Raw genomic sequence first — 15906 nt, 5'->3', positions numbered from 1 at the left:
GGCTTGAACTCAGGGCCTTCACCTTGAGCCACTCTACCAGCCCTATTTTTGTGAAGGGTTTTTTGAGATAGGGTCTCGCGGAACTATCTGTCCTGGCTGACTTAGAACTGCAATCTTCCTTATCTCTGCCTCCTGAGTATCTAGGATTACAACAGGCATGAGCCACTGGTGCCCAGCCCCTGGATCTATTTTTATAATGATTGAAAATAGTAATTTCTATAAAAATTTGCAGGCTAACAATAGAAATTTCTTTTAAAAACTTTTATTTTAATCATAATGTTAATTCTCTTCATAAAACATTTTTTTCTTTCATTTCCTCCTCCTCCTCCTTCTTTATGAAGTATGTGTTTTAATATAATGGAAAACTACCTTATTAGATTAGCATTGCTTTATATATATTAAGAAAATTCAATAACAAGTTGCAAATGAAGGTACATTATAACACACCTTTACATATTTCCAAGAGGTAAGTGAAGCAGCAAATGTGAATTAAACATAAACAAAGTGGTTTCCTTTAATTGGCTTAGAGAGTTAGTCAAGGAGTAGTTTCTAGGAGAAGTCTGATTTAAAAAAGATTATAAGAAAAGGTACAAATATATAATAGAGAAGAGGAAGAGGCCGGAAAAAAGGAAATACATATGCATTGTGCGCTGGGGATCTGTATTAAGCAGGCACTGAGCTAGAGTGGAGAGGGTCATTGAGGAATAGTGGTTGGTGAATTTGTTGAGCTGTAGATTCAACCTCTCTATCCAGCTGCTAGGTCCTAAGGGAAAAGCTAAAGAGAGGAGAGAGAATGTTTGTCCTCCAGGAACTTCCAAGGAACCTTGGAAACCAGTTAAGGGTTGCTTGGGTTTTATGTAGCATGTGATGGAGGGAGTCTTTGGAGAATCTCAGATAGCATCCTGCTTCTATCATCTGCTCAGGAGAGACAGTTCTGAGCTGGAAAGATCAAACTCAGCAGGTGGGTAGGTTTCAAAAATCAAATTTTATAGCTGTATGTAATCAATTAGCAGAAGAACTTTTCCCCCCACATTGTTTTGAATCATTTTAGGAAAAATGGGCTCCCTAAAATCTTCTGTCCAAATTTAACCATTAGAAAGTCACTGGTTTGCTTTTGTGGATAGCACTTAATGTTAGCAACTCCAGGTATCTCACAGCAAATTTTATGCCAAAACCAATCCAGGAAGCTATTTAGTCCATGGGCTTTTTTAGTCAAGGTGATTGACTAATGGCTCCTTTTTGTTGCTCTCACTTTCAAAGTAAAAGGGATCACCTTGTTTATGGCAGCATTTTGGATTACATTAAAAGTAGGATAGCTTTATAATCATTGATATGGTAAATAATTCAGGTTTTGCTTTTATTCTATCAGTTTATCTCCATCTAGTTCAGACCTAAGAGAAAATTTGCAGATTTTTGTTGTCTAATAAGTTCTCTGGCAATCCTTTGGTTTTGTGCGTTCATAAAATGTAAATTTTATTTTTCCCACTTCTTTTTCTTGTTTTTGTCTGCCTCCTGGCCACTCACAGGCCGTTCTGTGATTTCCACTGTCTCCACTGGCCTTCCCGTGGGAGGCTTTCTGAGACTCTTGGTTTCATGGAATGATGGTTGAGGCATATTTAGGTGCCTTACCACATTCCGGGGCTTATGTGGGTTTTGATCCACATGGAGTGGTGGTAGGTCTCTATATGGCACCAGCACAAAAACAACAGGAACCGGGTTCAGGTTGGGAGGCCATTGTCCTCTCATTCCTTCAAAAGACTGTCCAGGAAGGACATTGTTTAAGGGATAGTTCTCTAAAACTGCCTGAGCTTTTGTGTTCTGACTCTCTTTCATCTGGGGAGGAACATCAGTAAAGCAAGGCCTCACTCCTGTTATGGAGCTGATTTCATATGCATTGTGCCTGTCTGCCAGCGCTCTCCCTGCTAAAATGGGCTGGAAAACTGCCGATCCTGAGAGACCACTAACAAAGTTGTCCAGAAGAGAATGCCAACACCCTACCACTTACTGGACTCAACGTGACCCGAGGCCATAAGCTGGCCAGGCTCCGGAGGGCTTCTCGGTTCCATGCTGAGGCAGGAGAGTCACTCCCGGTGTGGTGGAGCTGCGAGAAGTAAATACCGAGAGTGCTGTCTGGGTACATGGTCAAGAAGTTGTACATCTTGCTGATGCAGCAGTGCTCAGCCTCGTTACAAGGGGAGTTGCTGGAATACAGAATGATGTGTCTGATGCTCTTGTGTTTGGTGAGAGCTGAGTCAAGGTAACCGTTCATCTCAAACAGCATTGATTCGGGGTGGGTATGATTCCCAGTGCAATTGCTAGCATGGCCCTTTTGCACCAGGCTACCGGAAGAAGTTTTTAGTTCATAAAACGTGAGGTGTTTTGCTTGAGGATATGGTGTTGGCCCGTGAGGGAATCCAAAGATCTGATGAAATTCTGTGTAAGGAACTTTTGCTTCTTCACCTGTCCAAATATGGTAAGGACAGTTCGTACAATCTAGAGAGAAGCTTAGCCAATAGTAAGGTTTGACTATTGTTCCACCATGTGCTAGGTATTCCTCGTAGAAGGGCTCCATTTCTGGCTTTATTGTCTTCTAGCTGCAGACCTACACAAGGAAGAGAAATTATGTGTAAAACCATTGCTGCGAAAAACTGAAGACAGTGTATTAATTTGTTGAGACTTACCTTTCTTTAAAGGAGATAGATAGCATAGCTATAGTAACATCTTTGATTCTAAAAGACAGTGATGTATATGAATAAATTACAAAGCTCAGGAGTCATTTTTCTTTATTGAGGCTCTGTGAGAGTGGGGAGGAGATGAAAGAGAAATGCAGAACTATCTTGTCCTGTTTCATATATTGCAAATCAGTAGAGCAAATGGGTTAACAGTGCAAGCTCTAGAAACAGACTGCCTGGTTTCAAATCTGGGCTCTGCCATTTGCTAGCTTAGTGGCTTTGGTAAGTTATTTAAGATCCGGGAGCCATAGCTTCCCTGTCTATAAGATGAAGATAACAATAGTATCCACCTCATAAGGCTGTCTTGGGGTTTGAGTAATAGAGTAAATATAAAAAAATTCTCTATGTGCCTGACACATAGTAAGGACTCAATAAATATTAGCTCAGTAGTGATGGTACAAATATCAGGTGATCTAGATGATTTCTGCTTATGAAAGCCCAAAGAGCTGGCCCACACCTCCTGTAACCTAGCTATTTGGGAGGATCTCGGTTCAAGGCTAGCCAGGGCAAATAGTTTAAGAGACTCCATTTCCAAAATAACCAGAACAAAATGGACTGGAAGTGTGGCTTAAGCACTAGAGTGCCTGCTTTACAAGCACAAAGCCCTGAGTTTAAACCCCAGTCCCACCAAAAAAAAAAAAAATGTTCAAAGAAATGAGCAGGGGGTTGGCATTTTGTTCATGATTTCCCCTTTGTCTCTTCCCTGAACAAAGATGTCTGATATATTGTGTAGAGGTTTTAAGTGTGCTTACATTTAAAACTGGCTATCACCATTTTCAGAACTGTATCTCGGGGTCTAGTTTGCTTAATGGTGGAGACTTCTAGAAGTGCCCCTTATGTATTGTTTGGGTGGTGGATACTCGTTCACTGACATTTGAGAGTTTTATTTCCAGTGGGTGGGTCTTGTTGGAGGACTTTTTTTTTTTTTTGTGGGACTGGGGTTTGAGCTCAGGGCTTCACACTTATAATGCAGGTACTTGCAAAGCAGGTACTCTACCACATGTCCAATCCATTTTTCTTTGGTTACTTTGGAGTTGAGGTTTCCTGAACTATTGCCTACATTGGTGTCAAACTGCAGTCCTCCTGATCTTAGGCTCCCAAGTAGCTAGGATTATAGACGTGAGCCACCAGCACCTGGCTTATTAGAGGACTTTTGAAAAATTACTATTGTAGGAAGCAAATATGCATTGTTTAGAATATTGCAAATCAGTAGTTTCTGGAATATTAAATCTGAACTGTTGAGCTTTTTAAGTAATTCTTTTTCCTTTAAAAATATTCCTTCAGTCGTCATTGTTCCTAAGCAACTATCTCTGGTATTGTAATAATTTTTAAAATGTTTTAAACTAACTGTTATATAAGCATTATGTGTTACTTATGAAAAAATTTTTGCAATACTGATATATAAAGGAGAAAAAAAACTCATCAGTTTATTTTCCAGTTAACCAGTCTATGGTCTATTCCCTGCAGTCTTTTTGATATTTATATGCACATATACATACACACACATACATACATATATATATGTACACATAACATAAAGTCATAGTTGTACCCTACCTTTTCACTTGTGTCATGGCATATATCCATGTTATTAAAAATTCTCCCTAAACACAATATTCATGGCTAATTAGTATTTCAGGTACTTACCTCTTTTAATTATTAGAAGCAATGCTTCTTTGATGAATATTTCTGTAAGTAAATTTCTCCTATCTCTGATTCTCACGTGTAGAATACTGTAATTATAGTATCAGGTCAACTTTCTCAAATTGCTTCCTAAGAAGGCAAACTCCCAGTGATTTTTATCACCCAGTTTGGCAATTTGAGAAGTGAGCATTGAGCACTGGTATCTTTTCATTGTTATAAAGTATACTTTCCTGTTCCTAGTGAGACTGAACATATTTCACATGCTTGTAAATGTTCTTGATCCCTTACCTTTGCTTTTTGGTGTACTGGGGATTGAACTGAAGGCCTCCTGCTTGCTAGGCAAGCCCATACCATTTGAGGCAGGTCCCCAGTCCTTTCTTTGCCTCTCTTTAGTTTGTTTTTTCAGACAGGGTCTTGGGCTAACTTTGACTGGGCTAATCTTCAACTGTAATCTCCCACCTCTGCCCAAGGAGTAGTTGGGACCACAGGCATGCACTATCGTGCCTTACTTGGCTTATTTTTCAGATAGGGTAATTGCTAACGTTGCCTGGGCTGACAAAATCCCACTTCCCAAGTAGCTGAGATTACAGATATGTGCCTCCATGCCCGGTCCCTTACCTCTTTTGTTTGTTTGAAGTTTTCATTACTGATTTACAAGATCTCTTTGTATACCAAAAATACTACCTCTGTCATATTTCTTGAAAATATTTTACCTGATTTATAGAAGCTTTTAATTATGCTGATAATATAATATATATATATATGTATAATTATGCTGATAGAGATGAATATGTATGTTCAGTACTGGGGAATGAATGCAGGGCCTCACACTTGCTAAGCAACAGCTTTGCCACTTGAGCTGTGCCCCAGACCTTTTGCTTTTTTTTTTTTAAGTTTGTTTTTTGAGAGAGAATCTTGCTAACTTTTTGCTCATGATAGCCTTGAACTATGACTCTGATGAGTAACTATGATTCTGGGTGTGCACGACCACACCCAGCCTATGCTGGTATTTCATTTGTACCAAATTTTACATTTTTATATAGTCAAATCTTTTCCTTAAGATTCATTTTTTTCCTGTTGTATTTAGAAAAGCCTTCTCCATTAAGCACAATTAAGTATTCCCTACATTTTCTTTGGTATCTGTGTTTTCATTGTTTCCATTTAACTTTGTCCAGACAGCAAAATATAAGGCAGAAAATACAAATGAGGTAAATTGACCATTGCAGTAAAATATATTCTTCACTTTTTAAAATGCAACTTGTATCTGCCTTCTCAATTCTTATCAACTCAAATCACTGCTGTGTTTGATACAGCTTGTGTTTGATAGACTGAAACCTGCAGAGTTCGTGTTCTAATCCTGTCCTGGGAAGAAACTGTTTTAAGAGCCTCAATTCAGCTATGGGTGAAATATGGCTATAATCATGTCACCCATATCCTCATGACTACTGTTCCTGCAGTGACTCTGGCACCACATACCCAAGACGACTTTTTTAACTTCTGCCATATCAGCTTCATCCACAGGGTTGGACTTTTGCTCCAGCTTCCTCCTTAGTATTGGATTTTCCTGATGCAACTGAATTCCTGCCTTTGAGCCTCCCTCATTCTTGTAATAGCTTTTGCTCCAGGAAGCTGGATTTTAACTCTTAGCAATGGACACAGCTCTTGGAACTCAGCACTCTTTCCTGCTTGAACCTGACCATGTTTTATTCCCTGAATTTCCTCCTCTCAGCCCTGCTCATCATACTGTATCTCTTTATCAAAACTTGTGGGAACCAGCTGGGGGCATGGCTCAAGTGGCAGAGCACCTGCTTAGCAAGTACAGAGCTGAGTTCAAACCCCAGCATTGTTAACAAACAAACACACACACAAACCTCAATTCTTACCCTTGATTATTGTGCCCTTACTGTGGTCCACCAGTGGGTAACACACCTGATGTCCAGGTTGCTACTCAGATTACGATTTCAACACACCCATAGAAAATGCTATGACACAGTATAGGTGAAAATGCAGGATATAAAACATGACTATATTATGTAGAACACACCCATATATCTCAACAAGACCGGAATAGACCAAGAAGGAATTACCAGAAATTGGGGTATAAACTTCTTCTTTGTGTGTTAGTATTTTGTTCCATAAATGTTATGGAAACAGTAGCAAGAGGCCCTTTTCTGCCTTTATTATTATTTTTTAAGCTGCTATTTGTGTGGAGTGAACTATATATAATGATCTCACAATTACCCCTTAGAAGAGCAAAGGCCTTTGTCTCTTTTATGATAAAGGCAGCAAAATGGACATTCCTGATTGCCTCTCTGGCCACTCTTTTCTTTGTAATCCCTCACCTATTTCTATTTTAGCCAGAAGTGGTACATTACTCTTTAAGGAGAACTTGGTGACCAGTGGCTCTGATGTATGCAACGGAGGGAGCCCTGGAGTCCCATTCTTGATGACTTTTCAGTGTCAACCAACTATAGTTCTCTGTTGATGTAGGATCTCTCTGGACTTGTTTTTTGATCAGCCTCTTTAGAAAGGGAAGCAGGAAAGATCTCCTGCCCCCTTTGAGCTCTTACAGAATTCATGGCTTATTGATCAGTTTGTCATTGATCACAGACTCTCTTGTATTGATAACTTTTGCTATCTGTTCCTTCATTCTCCCTAACCAGACAGAGCTGTGCCCTGTGTGGCCCAGGGCGTACCTCAGCAACCTCGACTGGTTCACAAGCCAGGTGGGTTGAAACTTGTTTCCCTGGCTGCCCATGTCCCTACTATGTAGTCCTTGCCCTCTGCTTGTCAGCTCTTAGGAAGTACACAATGCCCTCTCTAGAGTGGACCTGCTGGCAGTGACAACCAGAGATACGTAGAGCCCAACCTGCAGAGGGTCTTTCTCTCACATCCAGCTGTGAGTGGCCCTGGACTGGGGCCATAGGAGGACAGCCTTCCTAATGTTAACACAAATGAACCACACTGTAAGGACAGTCTTCTCTCTTTTCATCCAACTAGGATTCAGAGAGAACTGTAAAGCACAATTTTCACTGGAGGAATTGGAGAATGGAGTTTGCCCTTCCAATCTGTGCGCAATCTGGTAACAACTAAAAACAAATGTTAGCGGTTATAATTACCGTCATTTTGTCTCCAGGCTTGGATCACATTCCAGGTGTTATAGGAGACGATTCATTTCCTTTCCTTCTCCTCTGAGTCCCATGCCCTGTTTCAAGTAGCTTTTGAGGGCACTGTATTGTAAGTATTCACCTACAACATGTGGGTTCAGGACTCTTTCGCAGTTTCTGTCTACTAGTTCTTTGAACTTGGCTGTCCCAAGTTAGAAAAACCTTGCTGAGGTGTGGCTGCCTCTAAGAACACTGTTGAATTGGTGCCATGGTAACGTTTGCAAAGGAGCTACTGCTAGGATACGGCTCTGACACTTACTACTTTATTTGCATATGAAACCACCTGTTCTAAGATGAAAATATACACGACTGCATATTCTTGTCTGGATGAAAGGGTGATATGTGGCTGTTTAAGTAAACGTGTTAGGGTTTTTCTCCCTGTGATGGTAAGAATCAAGTCTTGCCTCAGCACCTTCCTCCTGGCCTAGAACACATGTGGGCTTGATGTGTGGACAAGATTTAGTGGTTCTCTTGTCTGTGTGGGTGCCTGGCCTCTCCTTAAGAGGCTCACCTTTCTGTGAGATTGAGCTGACTTCTGGAAAGGGAGCCACTTTGAACTACTAGGCCCATGGTGCCTGAAGGGGGAACTCTTGTCTCTCTACAAACCTGAGTTATTGTAAGTTAACACTTTCCTTTCTCTAAGTTCTCTGGAGACTCTGGAGGTTGGTGCATTGTGGTTCCCCTCGGTTAAGACAAGCTGTGCTCCTGGATCTCCCTTCATCATTCTCCATCTTCTCCCTTACCTCCCTTTACCTCTCCCCGTCTCCCTACACACCAGACACATTGAGAGTCATGATTCGTTGTGCTTGCTCTCAATTATGTCCTTTCCTCTTCCTCAAGCCACTTGAACAAGGGAGTGGTGATAGCCATTGTGTGTTTTTGTTAATAACTACCAAGAGTTCCTAAGCATATGTGCTCTAAACATAACTTTTGGGGATGAGCACCCACAAGGCTCCTTCTGCCTCTTGCAGCGTGGCTGCTCTTGACTTGCTTCTATGAGCAGACTCCAGTGGCCACTGCAGCAGGTGTCATGTCTTGTCCAAGGGGCTCCTCCAGGTTGGTATTTTAACTTGGTTTCTGTGCTTTCTGAGGGTCTCAGGTGGACTCAGTAATTCCTCAGCTGGGTTTTTGCGTCACACTTTCTCCGTGCTGCTTTGGTGCTTGCTCTATTGCAGCTCATTCCTTCAGCACCATTTGCCATGGTTCGTGTCCCTGTTGCTCCATCCTTGCCTCCATTTTCACAGCATCTCCTGACTGAGTGGACTTGTAAATGTAAAAGTGACAGTTGATCCGTGTTCTACATTTTTTCTTTATCGATTCATCTATTGTTAGACACCTAGGTTGGTTCCATTTCTTGACTATTTTGAGTAGTGCTCCAATAAACATGGGAGTGCAGATGCTTCTTTGACACGCATATTTCCTTTCCTTTCCTTTAGGTATATGCCCAGTAGTGGAGTTGCTGGATCATATGGTAACTCTTTCTAATTTTTAAAAGAACCTCCATATTGTTTTCATAATGGCTGTACTAATTACATCCCCACAAACACTATAGGAGAGTTCCCCTTTCCTCACATCTTTGTCAACATTTTTTTGTCTTTTTGATAGTAGTCATTCTAACTAGAGTGAGATAGTTTGTGGTTCATTGTGGTTTTGATTTTCATTTCCCTGATGAAGAGTGATGCTGAGCACTTTTGCATACCCTTGTTGGCCATTTGTGTATCTTCTTTTGAGACATGTCTACTCAGATCATTTACCCATTTTAAAATTATGTTATTATTTTTCAGTTCTTTATGTAGCCTGTTCAGTTCTTTGTGTAGCCTAGATATTAATCCCTTGTCAGATGAATAAGTTGTAAATATTTTCTCCTATAGATTGTCTTTTCACTCTATTTTCCTGTGCTGTGCAGAGCCAACTTTTGCTTTTGTTGCTTGTGCACTTTGGGTCAAATCTAAATTTTTTTTTGTACAGAACAATGTATAGTTGTTTAATGATTTGGGTTCTTACATTTAAGTCTTTGATCCATTTGAGTTGACTTTTGTAAGCAGTTGCTAACATTTTTAAAAGGAACTTGTCTATTAGATGTAGGAAGATTCCAAGGAAGAGTGGCTTTGCAAAGTTCCATTTAGTTTGCTCAGAATAACTTTGAAAACTGAATTTCATTGTCACAAGGACCTTGGCCATGGTTTCTCTTAATAATTCTATTTGCTAAATGGACACCCATGCAAAGAAAAAAGCTTGGAAATAATATCTAGCTTCCCTACCAGACTCCTTTCTTCTGACTTTGTAGGTAATCTGCTGTGTTTCATCTTTGTCCAGATGAGTTATGACATATATTATTTACATAAAAAGTAATATGCAATTATAATGAAGAAGATTTACAAAGGCTAAGCTCTCCTAAAATTATCTACATTAAAAAGGCACTTAGTCACTTTAACACTCCATGAATTGTTAATCTATGTTTTGGCAATCCAGTCTGGGATGTGTCCAGGATGTCTTGTGTGTTGCTGGTTGCTGCATATGTAGTGATGTTCTTTTTGGGTGGCAGGAAGTAAAATTATTTATATTTTATTGCTAAGCTGATTAACTTTTTCTGAACCTACTGTGCTTAACTAATCACACAATTTATTGCTTTTTTTGTGGTTTGGTCGGACACTGAATAACAACGCTCAAGTTTACTTATCTGTAGCAACTACCTGAAAACAGGGACTGAATTTAAAAAGTAAGCATGCAATAAAGAAGGGCAGAGAATTCAATAGGTTTTACGGAGCTCACTGGGTAATTAGATGGGAAAGTGTTGGGGTTGAGAGGAAAGGGAAGCAAAAAAGCAAAGGATGGATCTCTAGCTTGGGGGTCATAAACAAAATGGCCACAGGGTGGCAGCACAGTCCTAACAGCAGGGAGCTTTCAGTTTACTGCCTTCCTCAGCTGACTCCATAGGCTTTGAGGATTCCTCCCACTGTCTAGAGAAACAGCAGCCAATGTGTGGGTTAAAGGTGACTCCTTAAACTTACACTGAGGAAAAGTGTAGGACGAAGGCACTATTTTTACTTCAGTTTAGATGGCTCTAAAGGCTTCAAAGTGTGTGGTAGGACCAATTTAAATTTCAAAACCATCATGCACTAATACTTAAAAAAAAAAATCCAAAAAAAAACTTTTTATAAAAAAAGAGAGAACAAAAAGACATTCAAAATGTAAGCCCATTTTTCTGTAATTAGTTCAACAGGTATAAACAAATCTATAAAAACTTAAAAATTATGTTTTTATTTGTGACCAAACAACTAGCTTCTTGCCTGTTTTTTAATCTATGTTGAATTGATGACAACGCTAGTTGTGTATATCTAGATACATATTTCGGCCGGCAGAGGGGCTCAAGTGGTAGAGAGCCCACCTAGCAAGCATGAGGCCCTGAGTTCAAACCCCAAAAAAGAGGTATATATCTACGTTGTTTTTACGTTTTACTTTGATAGCAGCATAATAGACAAAGCCAGTTTCAAGAAGTATGTTGATGGACTATAGGAGGAAACTCCAAAGCAACATCACAAGCTCAGTGTATTAATTTTTAACATTTGTTTGAAATGAAGTAAATGATGTCATATTTTTAAAATTCATTGTCAATCCTTTATTAGTGACCTGTTCCAACAATTTATCCTGTCAAGTTATATTAAATTTTAATTATATTTCTAAAAAGTTAATGGATCATGGGTCAATGAATTTCCTATATTTGTATCTTTTGATAAACGGTTAAATTACAGTCATTCTGTCAGTTTCATCAGATAGCTGGTAACCACTTTTTGCAGATGTGCTATGTTAGAATCATTGTTGCTTCATTGATAATAGTTGTTAAATTATGAAACACAGCATAACAATCTGTAGAAACCTTGTTCTTCCAAACTTCTAATATTCATTTTGTCCTCATAGTCATCTATTGCTAAAAACATGTTGGATTTCCTCCTTGTTTGGAAATATTAAGATTATTAATCTGAAGATTTTAGACAAATAGAGAACTCTGACTGTCAAATCTTTAAAAAGTTGAGCTGGGGATATATGTAAGTGTTAGAATGCTTTCATGGGTTTGATTCCAAACATCACACACACACACACACAGTTGGACCTAAACTTATTTTTTTTTTTGATATAGTAAAACCCCTAAAGGTTTATTACATAGCTCAAACTTTCTTTACAGAACTTCCCCCTGGATAACCATCACACCTCACAATAAATTAACATTTGTTTATAGTCTGATTCAATGTTATATAAAAGAAAAGCCTCAAACCTAATGCATTAGTCCTTATGTAATTCATAGTTTTTACCATGTAACTGATCACATCAATTCAGTTGGTTTTGTTTCATAGGAAGACTTTCTTGATATTGGTGTAAAAAGATGCATCTGATGTTTTGAAAATAAATCAGTTTTGTACGTTGATATGCTAGTACTGGGGTTTCAGCTCAGGGTGTTGTGCTGCCTCGGTAGGGCTCTACCCTGAGCCATCACCAAGCTTTTTTTTTTTTTGGCGGCAGTAAGGTTTGAACTCAGGGCTTTGCATTTACTAGGCAGGCACTCTACCACTTGAGTCATTATCCCATTCCTCTTTCTTTAGTTATTTTTTGGATAGGGTCTTAGGTTTTTGCCCTGGGATACTTTTAGACTGTCATTCTCCTACCTATGTCCTTCCATGTAGCTGGGTTTACAGATGTGCTTCACCATGCCTGGCTTGTTGGTTGAGATGGAGGATCTCACTAAGTTTTTATGTGGGCTGGTCTTGAACTGAGATTCTCCCAATTTCTGCCTCCTGAATAGCTGGGGTTATAGTTAAGAGCCACTGCACCTGACTGTGTATGTTGATTTTACATCCTGTTACTTTACTGAATTTGTTGGAGTCATTAGGGTTTTCACATAAGATCATGTCTTCTACAAACAGGAATAATTTTATTTCTTTCTTTCCAATTTGAATGCTCTTTATTTCTTTTTCTCGTCTATTAAGTTGAATAGAAGTAGACGTCCCTCTTGGACTGAATCGTAGAAGAAAAGTTTTCGTTTTTTCCGTCGATCATGATGTTCACATGGGCTTTTCATAAGCAGTCTTTATTGTGTTGAAGAAATATCCTTCTACATCTTTTTTGTTGGGGTTTTCAAAAGGATGTTGACATTTATCTTCTTTTTTTTTTTGCATCTGTTGAGATGATCATACAGTTTTTATTTTTCATTCTGCTTTGCATATGTTAAAATATCCTTGCACTCCAGGTACAAATCCTACTTGGTCATGGTGTATAATCTTTTGGCTGGGTTGTTGAGTTTGGTTTACTAGTTTTATTGAGGACTTTTTACACCTGTGTTCAGCAATGATTTTGGCCTGTAGTTTGTATTTTTTTTCTTGTGTCTGGCTTTGGTATTGGGTGATGTTGGGGAATGATGAAGAATTTAAGTGAAAAAATTATAGTTTGTTGTGCAGAGACTAACATTTAGCAAATGCCTCTTCTGTGCCCAAACTTCTTATAAGCCTTACATCCCTAAAAGTTGGGAATTATAATTTCCATTTTACAGATAAGGAAATTTGGGCTTAGGATTGGTTGTTCAAGATCACAAAGCTAGTTATTGGTAAAACTTGCACTTGAGCCCAGAGCACTCTTACCCTGGAGAGTATACTCCTTCCTTTATGGAAGAGAAAATAATTTCCAATGTGTCACCTACCTTTAAGATAAATAAGAAAACCATGCTTCAAAAGTGAGACAGTGATAAAGTTAAGAAAGAAGAAAATTAGGAAAAGTATGTCATGATAAGAATGTGTGGGAAAATAGCAAAGAGGAAAGAAAAGGAAAATAAATATTTTTGGCAGTACTTGGGGGTTGAATTCAGGGCCTTGTGGTTGCTACGCAGGTGTTACACTGCTTGAGCCACTCTGCCAGCCTAAAAGGGGAAACAACTTTAAGTTAACTTTTTTGAGATGTAGTTTACACAGAATGAAATGCATTCATATTAAACATGCAGTCTTCACAAATTATGTACATATGTTATAATAAAATCATTGAACAGTTCTCCCAACCCTAAGTTTCCCTGCCCCATAGATTGCCCCCCTCCTGGCTCTAGGCAAATAGGATCTATTTGCTGTCACTGTAGATTGGATTTCTCTTTTCCAAAGTTTCCTACACTGATGCTCCTGTGTGTGCAGTGAGGATTCATCCCATTCCGTCCACTGTAGGCTGAGACCATCTTAGGTTGAGCGTGCATTTGATCTCCCCAGCCTACTGAGCATGGGAGTTCACCAGCAGCATGGTGACCATGTGACTGGCCTGGAAAACAGAGAAGTTCAAAATTTGACATATAATTCCTTCTAATGTCATTTCACAAGTTGAACCATTGTGAGTCAGACACTGTCTGTAAATGGAGTCATCAATTGTGCAACTCTGACTCTGGCTACTTTTGCTTACTGGCCAAAATAATGTGTTTGAGATTCATTGATGTGATTGTGTCCATCAGTAGTTCTGGTTTTTTTTTTTTTTTTTTTTTTGTGGTACTGGGGTTTGAAATCAGGGCCTTGTGCTTGGTAGGCAAGTGCTCTATCATCTGAACCAGGACCCTAGCCAATTTTGCTTTGGTTAGTTTTGAGCTAGGGTCTCTTGTTTATGCCTAGGCCGGCTTAGACTTTAATCTGCACACCACCACACCCAGCTTTTTATTGGTTGAGATGGGGTCTTGTGGACTTTTTGCCTGGACTGGCCTCAAATTCCATCCTATCGATTTCTGCCTCCTGAGTAACTAGTATTATAGGCATGAGCCAATGCACCCTGCTAGCAATTCTTTTTTTTTTTTTAAGTAAGTTAATACATTTTTTTGGAGTAGTTTTAGGTTCACAGAAAATTGAGGGGAATAAACCAAGCCTTGTATGCACATATGAATAATAAAAGAAAAATGAAAAAAAAAAATAAATAAATGAAAAAAAAAATTGAGGGGAGAGTACAGAGAGTCCCCATATAACCCCTGTGTCCACACATGTGCAACTTCCCCCACCATTAACAATCCTGCATCAGAATATATATTTGTTAAAATTGATGAATCTACATTGACAATTCTTATTCAAAGTCCATAGTTTATGTTAGAGTTCACTTTCGTCATATGTCTTGTGTGTTTTGACAAATGCATAATAGCCTGTACCCACTATTGTATTATCATATACAATGGTTTCACTGTCCTAAAAGTTCTCTCTGCTCCGCTTATTCATCCCTTCTTCCCCCAGTCACTGGTAACCAGTATTATCAGTGGTAACTGGGGGTAGGGGTAACCATTAATCTTTGTACTGTCTCTGTAGTTTTTTGCTTCTTCCAGAAGGTCATATATTTGGAGTAATACAGCATGTAGCCTTTCAGATTGGCTTCTTTCACTGATATCTATTTGAGATTCCTTCATATCTTTTCATGCTTGAGAATTCATTTCTTTCTGTGCTAAATAACAACACATCATCTGGAGTGCCACAGTTATCTGTCCATCTACTGAGGGATGGGTTGGTTGCTTCCAACTTTATGAATAAAGCTGCTATAAGCATCCTTGTGCAGGTTTTTTTTTTTTTTTTTTGGATATGTTCTCAGTTCCTTTGGGTAAATACTAAGGAGCATCGCTGCTGGATCAAATGGTGAAGAATCATATTTAATTTAATAATAAGTTACCAAACTTTTCTCATGTGTGCTGGTTTGCATTCCCATTGGTAATTCCCACTTGGTACTCCAATCCTTGCCAGTATTTGGTAGTATCAGTGTTTTGGATTTTGGCTGTCCTAATAGATGTGTCTCATTATTGCTTCAATTTGCAGTTCCCTAAGATCAGATGGTATTGAGCTTTTCATATGATCATTTGACATCTGTATTTCTCCTTCTCCTTTTTTGAGATAGTGTTTTGCTATCTTAGTATGTAGCCGAGAATGCCCTCAAACTTACAGTTCTCCCATCTCAGCCTCCTGAGTGCCAGGATTACAAGCATGTACCTCCATGTAACTGGGTAACATCTGTATATCTTCTTTGCTGAGGTGTCTGTCCAAATCTTTTGCTCATTTTTAAAACTGGGTTGTTTGTTTTCTTATTTAGGTTGTTGAGTTTTGAGAATATATTGTATGTTGTAGAGAACAGTCTGTTATCAGGTGTGTCTTCTGCAGGTATTTTCCTTTATTCTTTGACTTGTTATTCTTACCTTCCTGGCATTCATACAGCAGAAAGACCTAAAGAATGCAGTCGTCAATTCAATATTGCCTCAGTTGCTCATACAGTGGGAGATTTTTTTGGTAATAGAACACATGGGAGAAGATTTAAGTTTTAATGAAGTCCAACTTACAAAGTATTTCTTGCATGGATTGTGCCTTTAACATTGTATGTAAAGT

General features: G+C 39.0%; 2 protein-coding genes across 4 annotated transcripts in view; one reads left to right on the top strand and one right to left on the bottom strand.

Moving 5' to 3' along the window:
- The window catches only part of Rgl1 (ral guanine nucleotide dissociation stimulator like 1), a 265738-nt gene that overhangs the window by 9564 nt on the left and 240268 nt on the right, over window positions 1-15906 (top strand). The window lies entirely within an intron of this gene.
- Apobec4 (apolipoprotein B mRNA editing enzyme catalytic polypeptide like 4) lies at window positions 820-2583 on the bottom strand. The gene is given in 2 exon segments (XM_020169426.2): window positions 820-1995; window positions 1997-2583. Coding segments are annotated over 2 exon segments (1098 nt in total). The 5' UTR covers window positions 2573-2583; the 3' UTR covers window positions 820-1473.

Source organism: Castor canadensis, chromosome 11, assembly GCF_047511655.1.
Source record: "Castor canadensis chromosome 11, mCasCan1.hap1v2, whole genome shotgun sequence".
In the NCBI taxonomy this organism is placed as follows: domain Eukaryota; kingdom Metazoa; phylum Chordata; class Mammalia; order Rodentia; family Castoridae; genus Castor; species Castor canadensis.
This window is presented reverse-complemented; position numbering and strand designations above follow the sequence as displayed.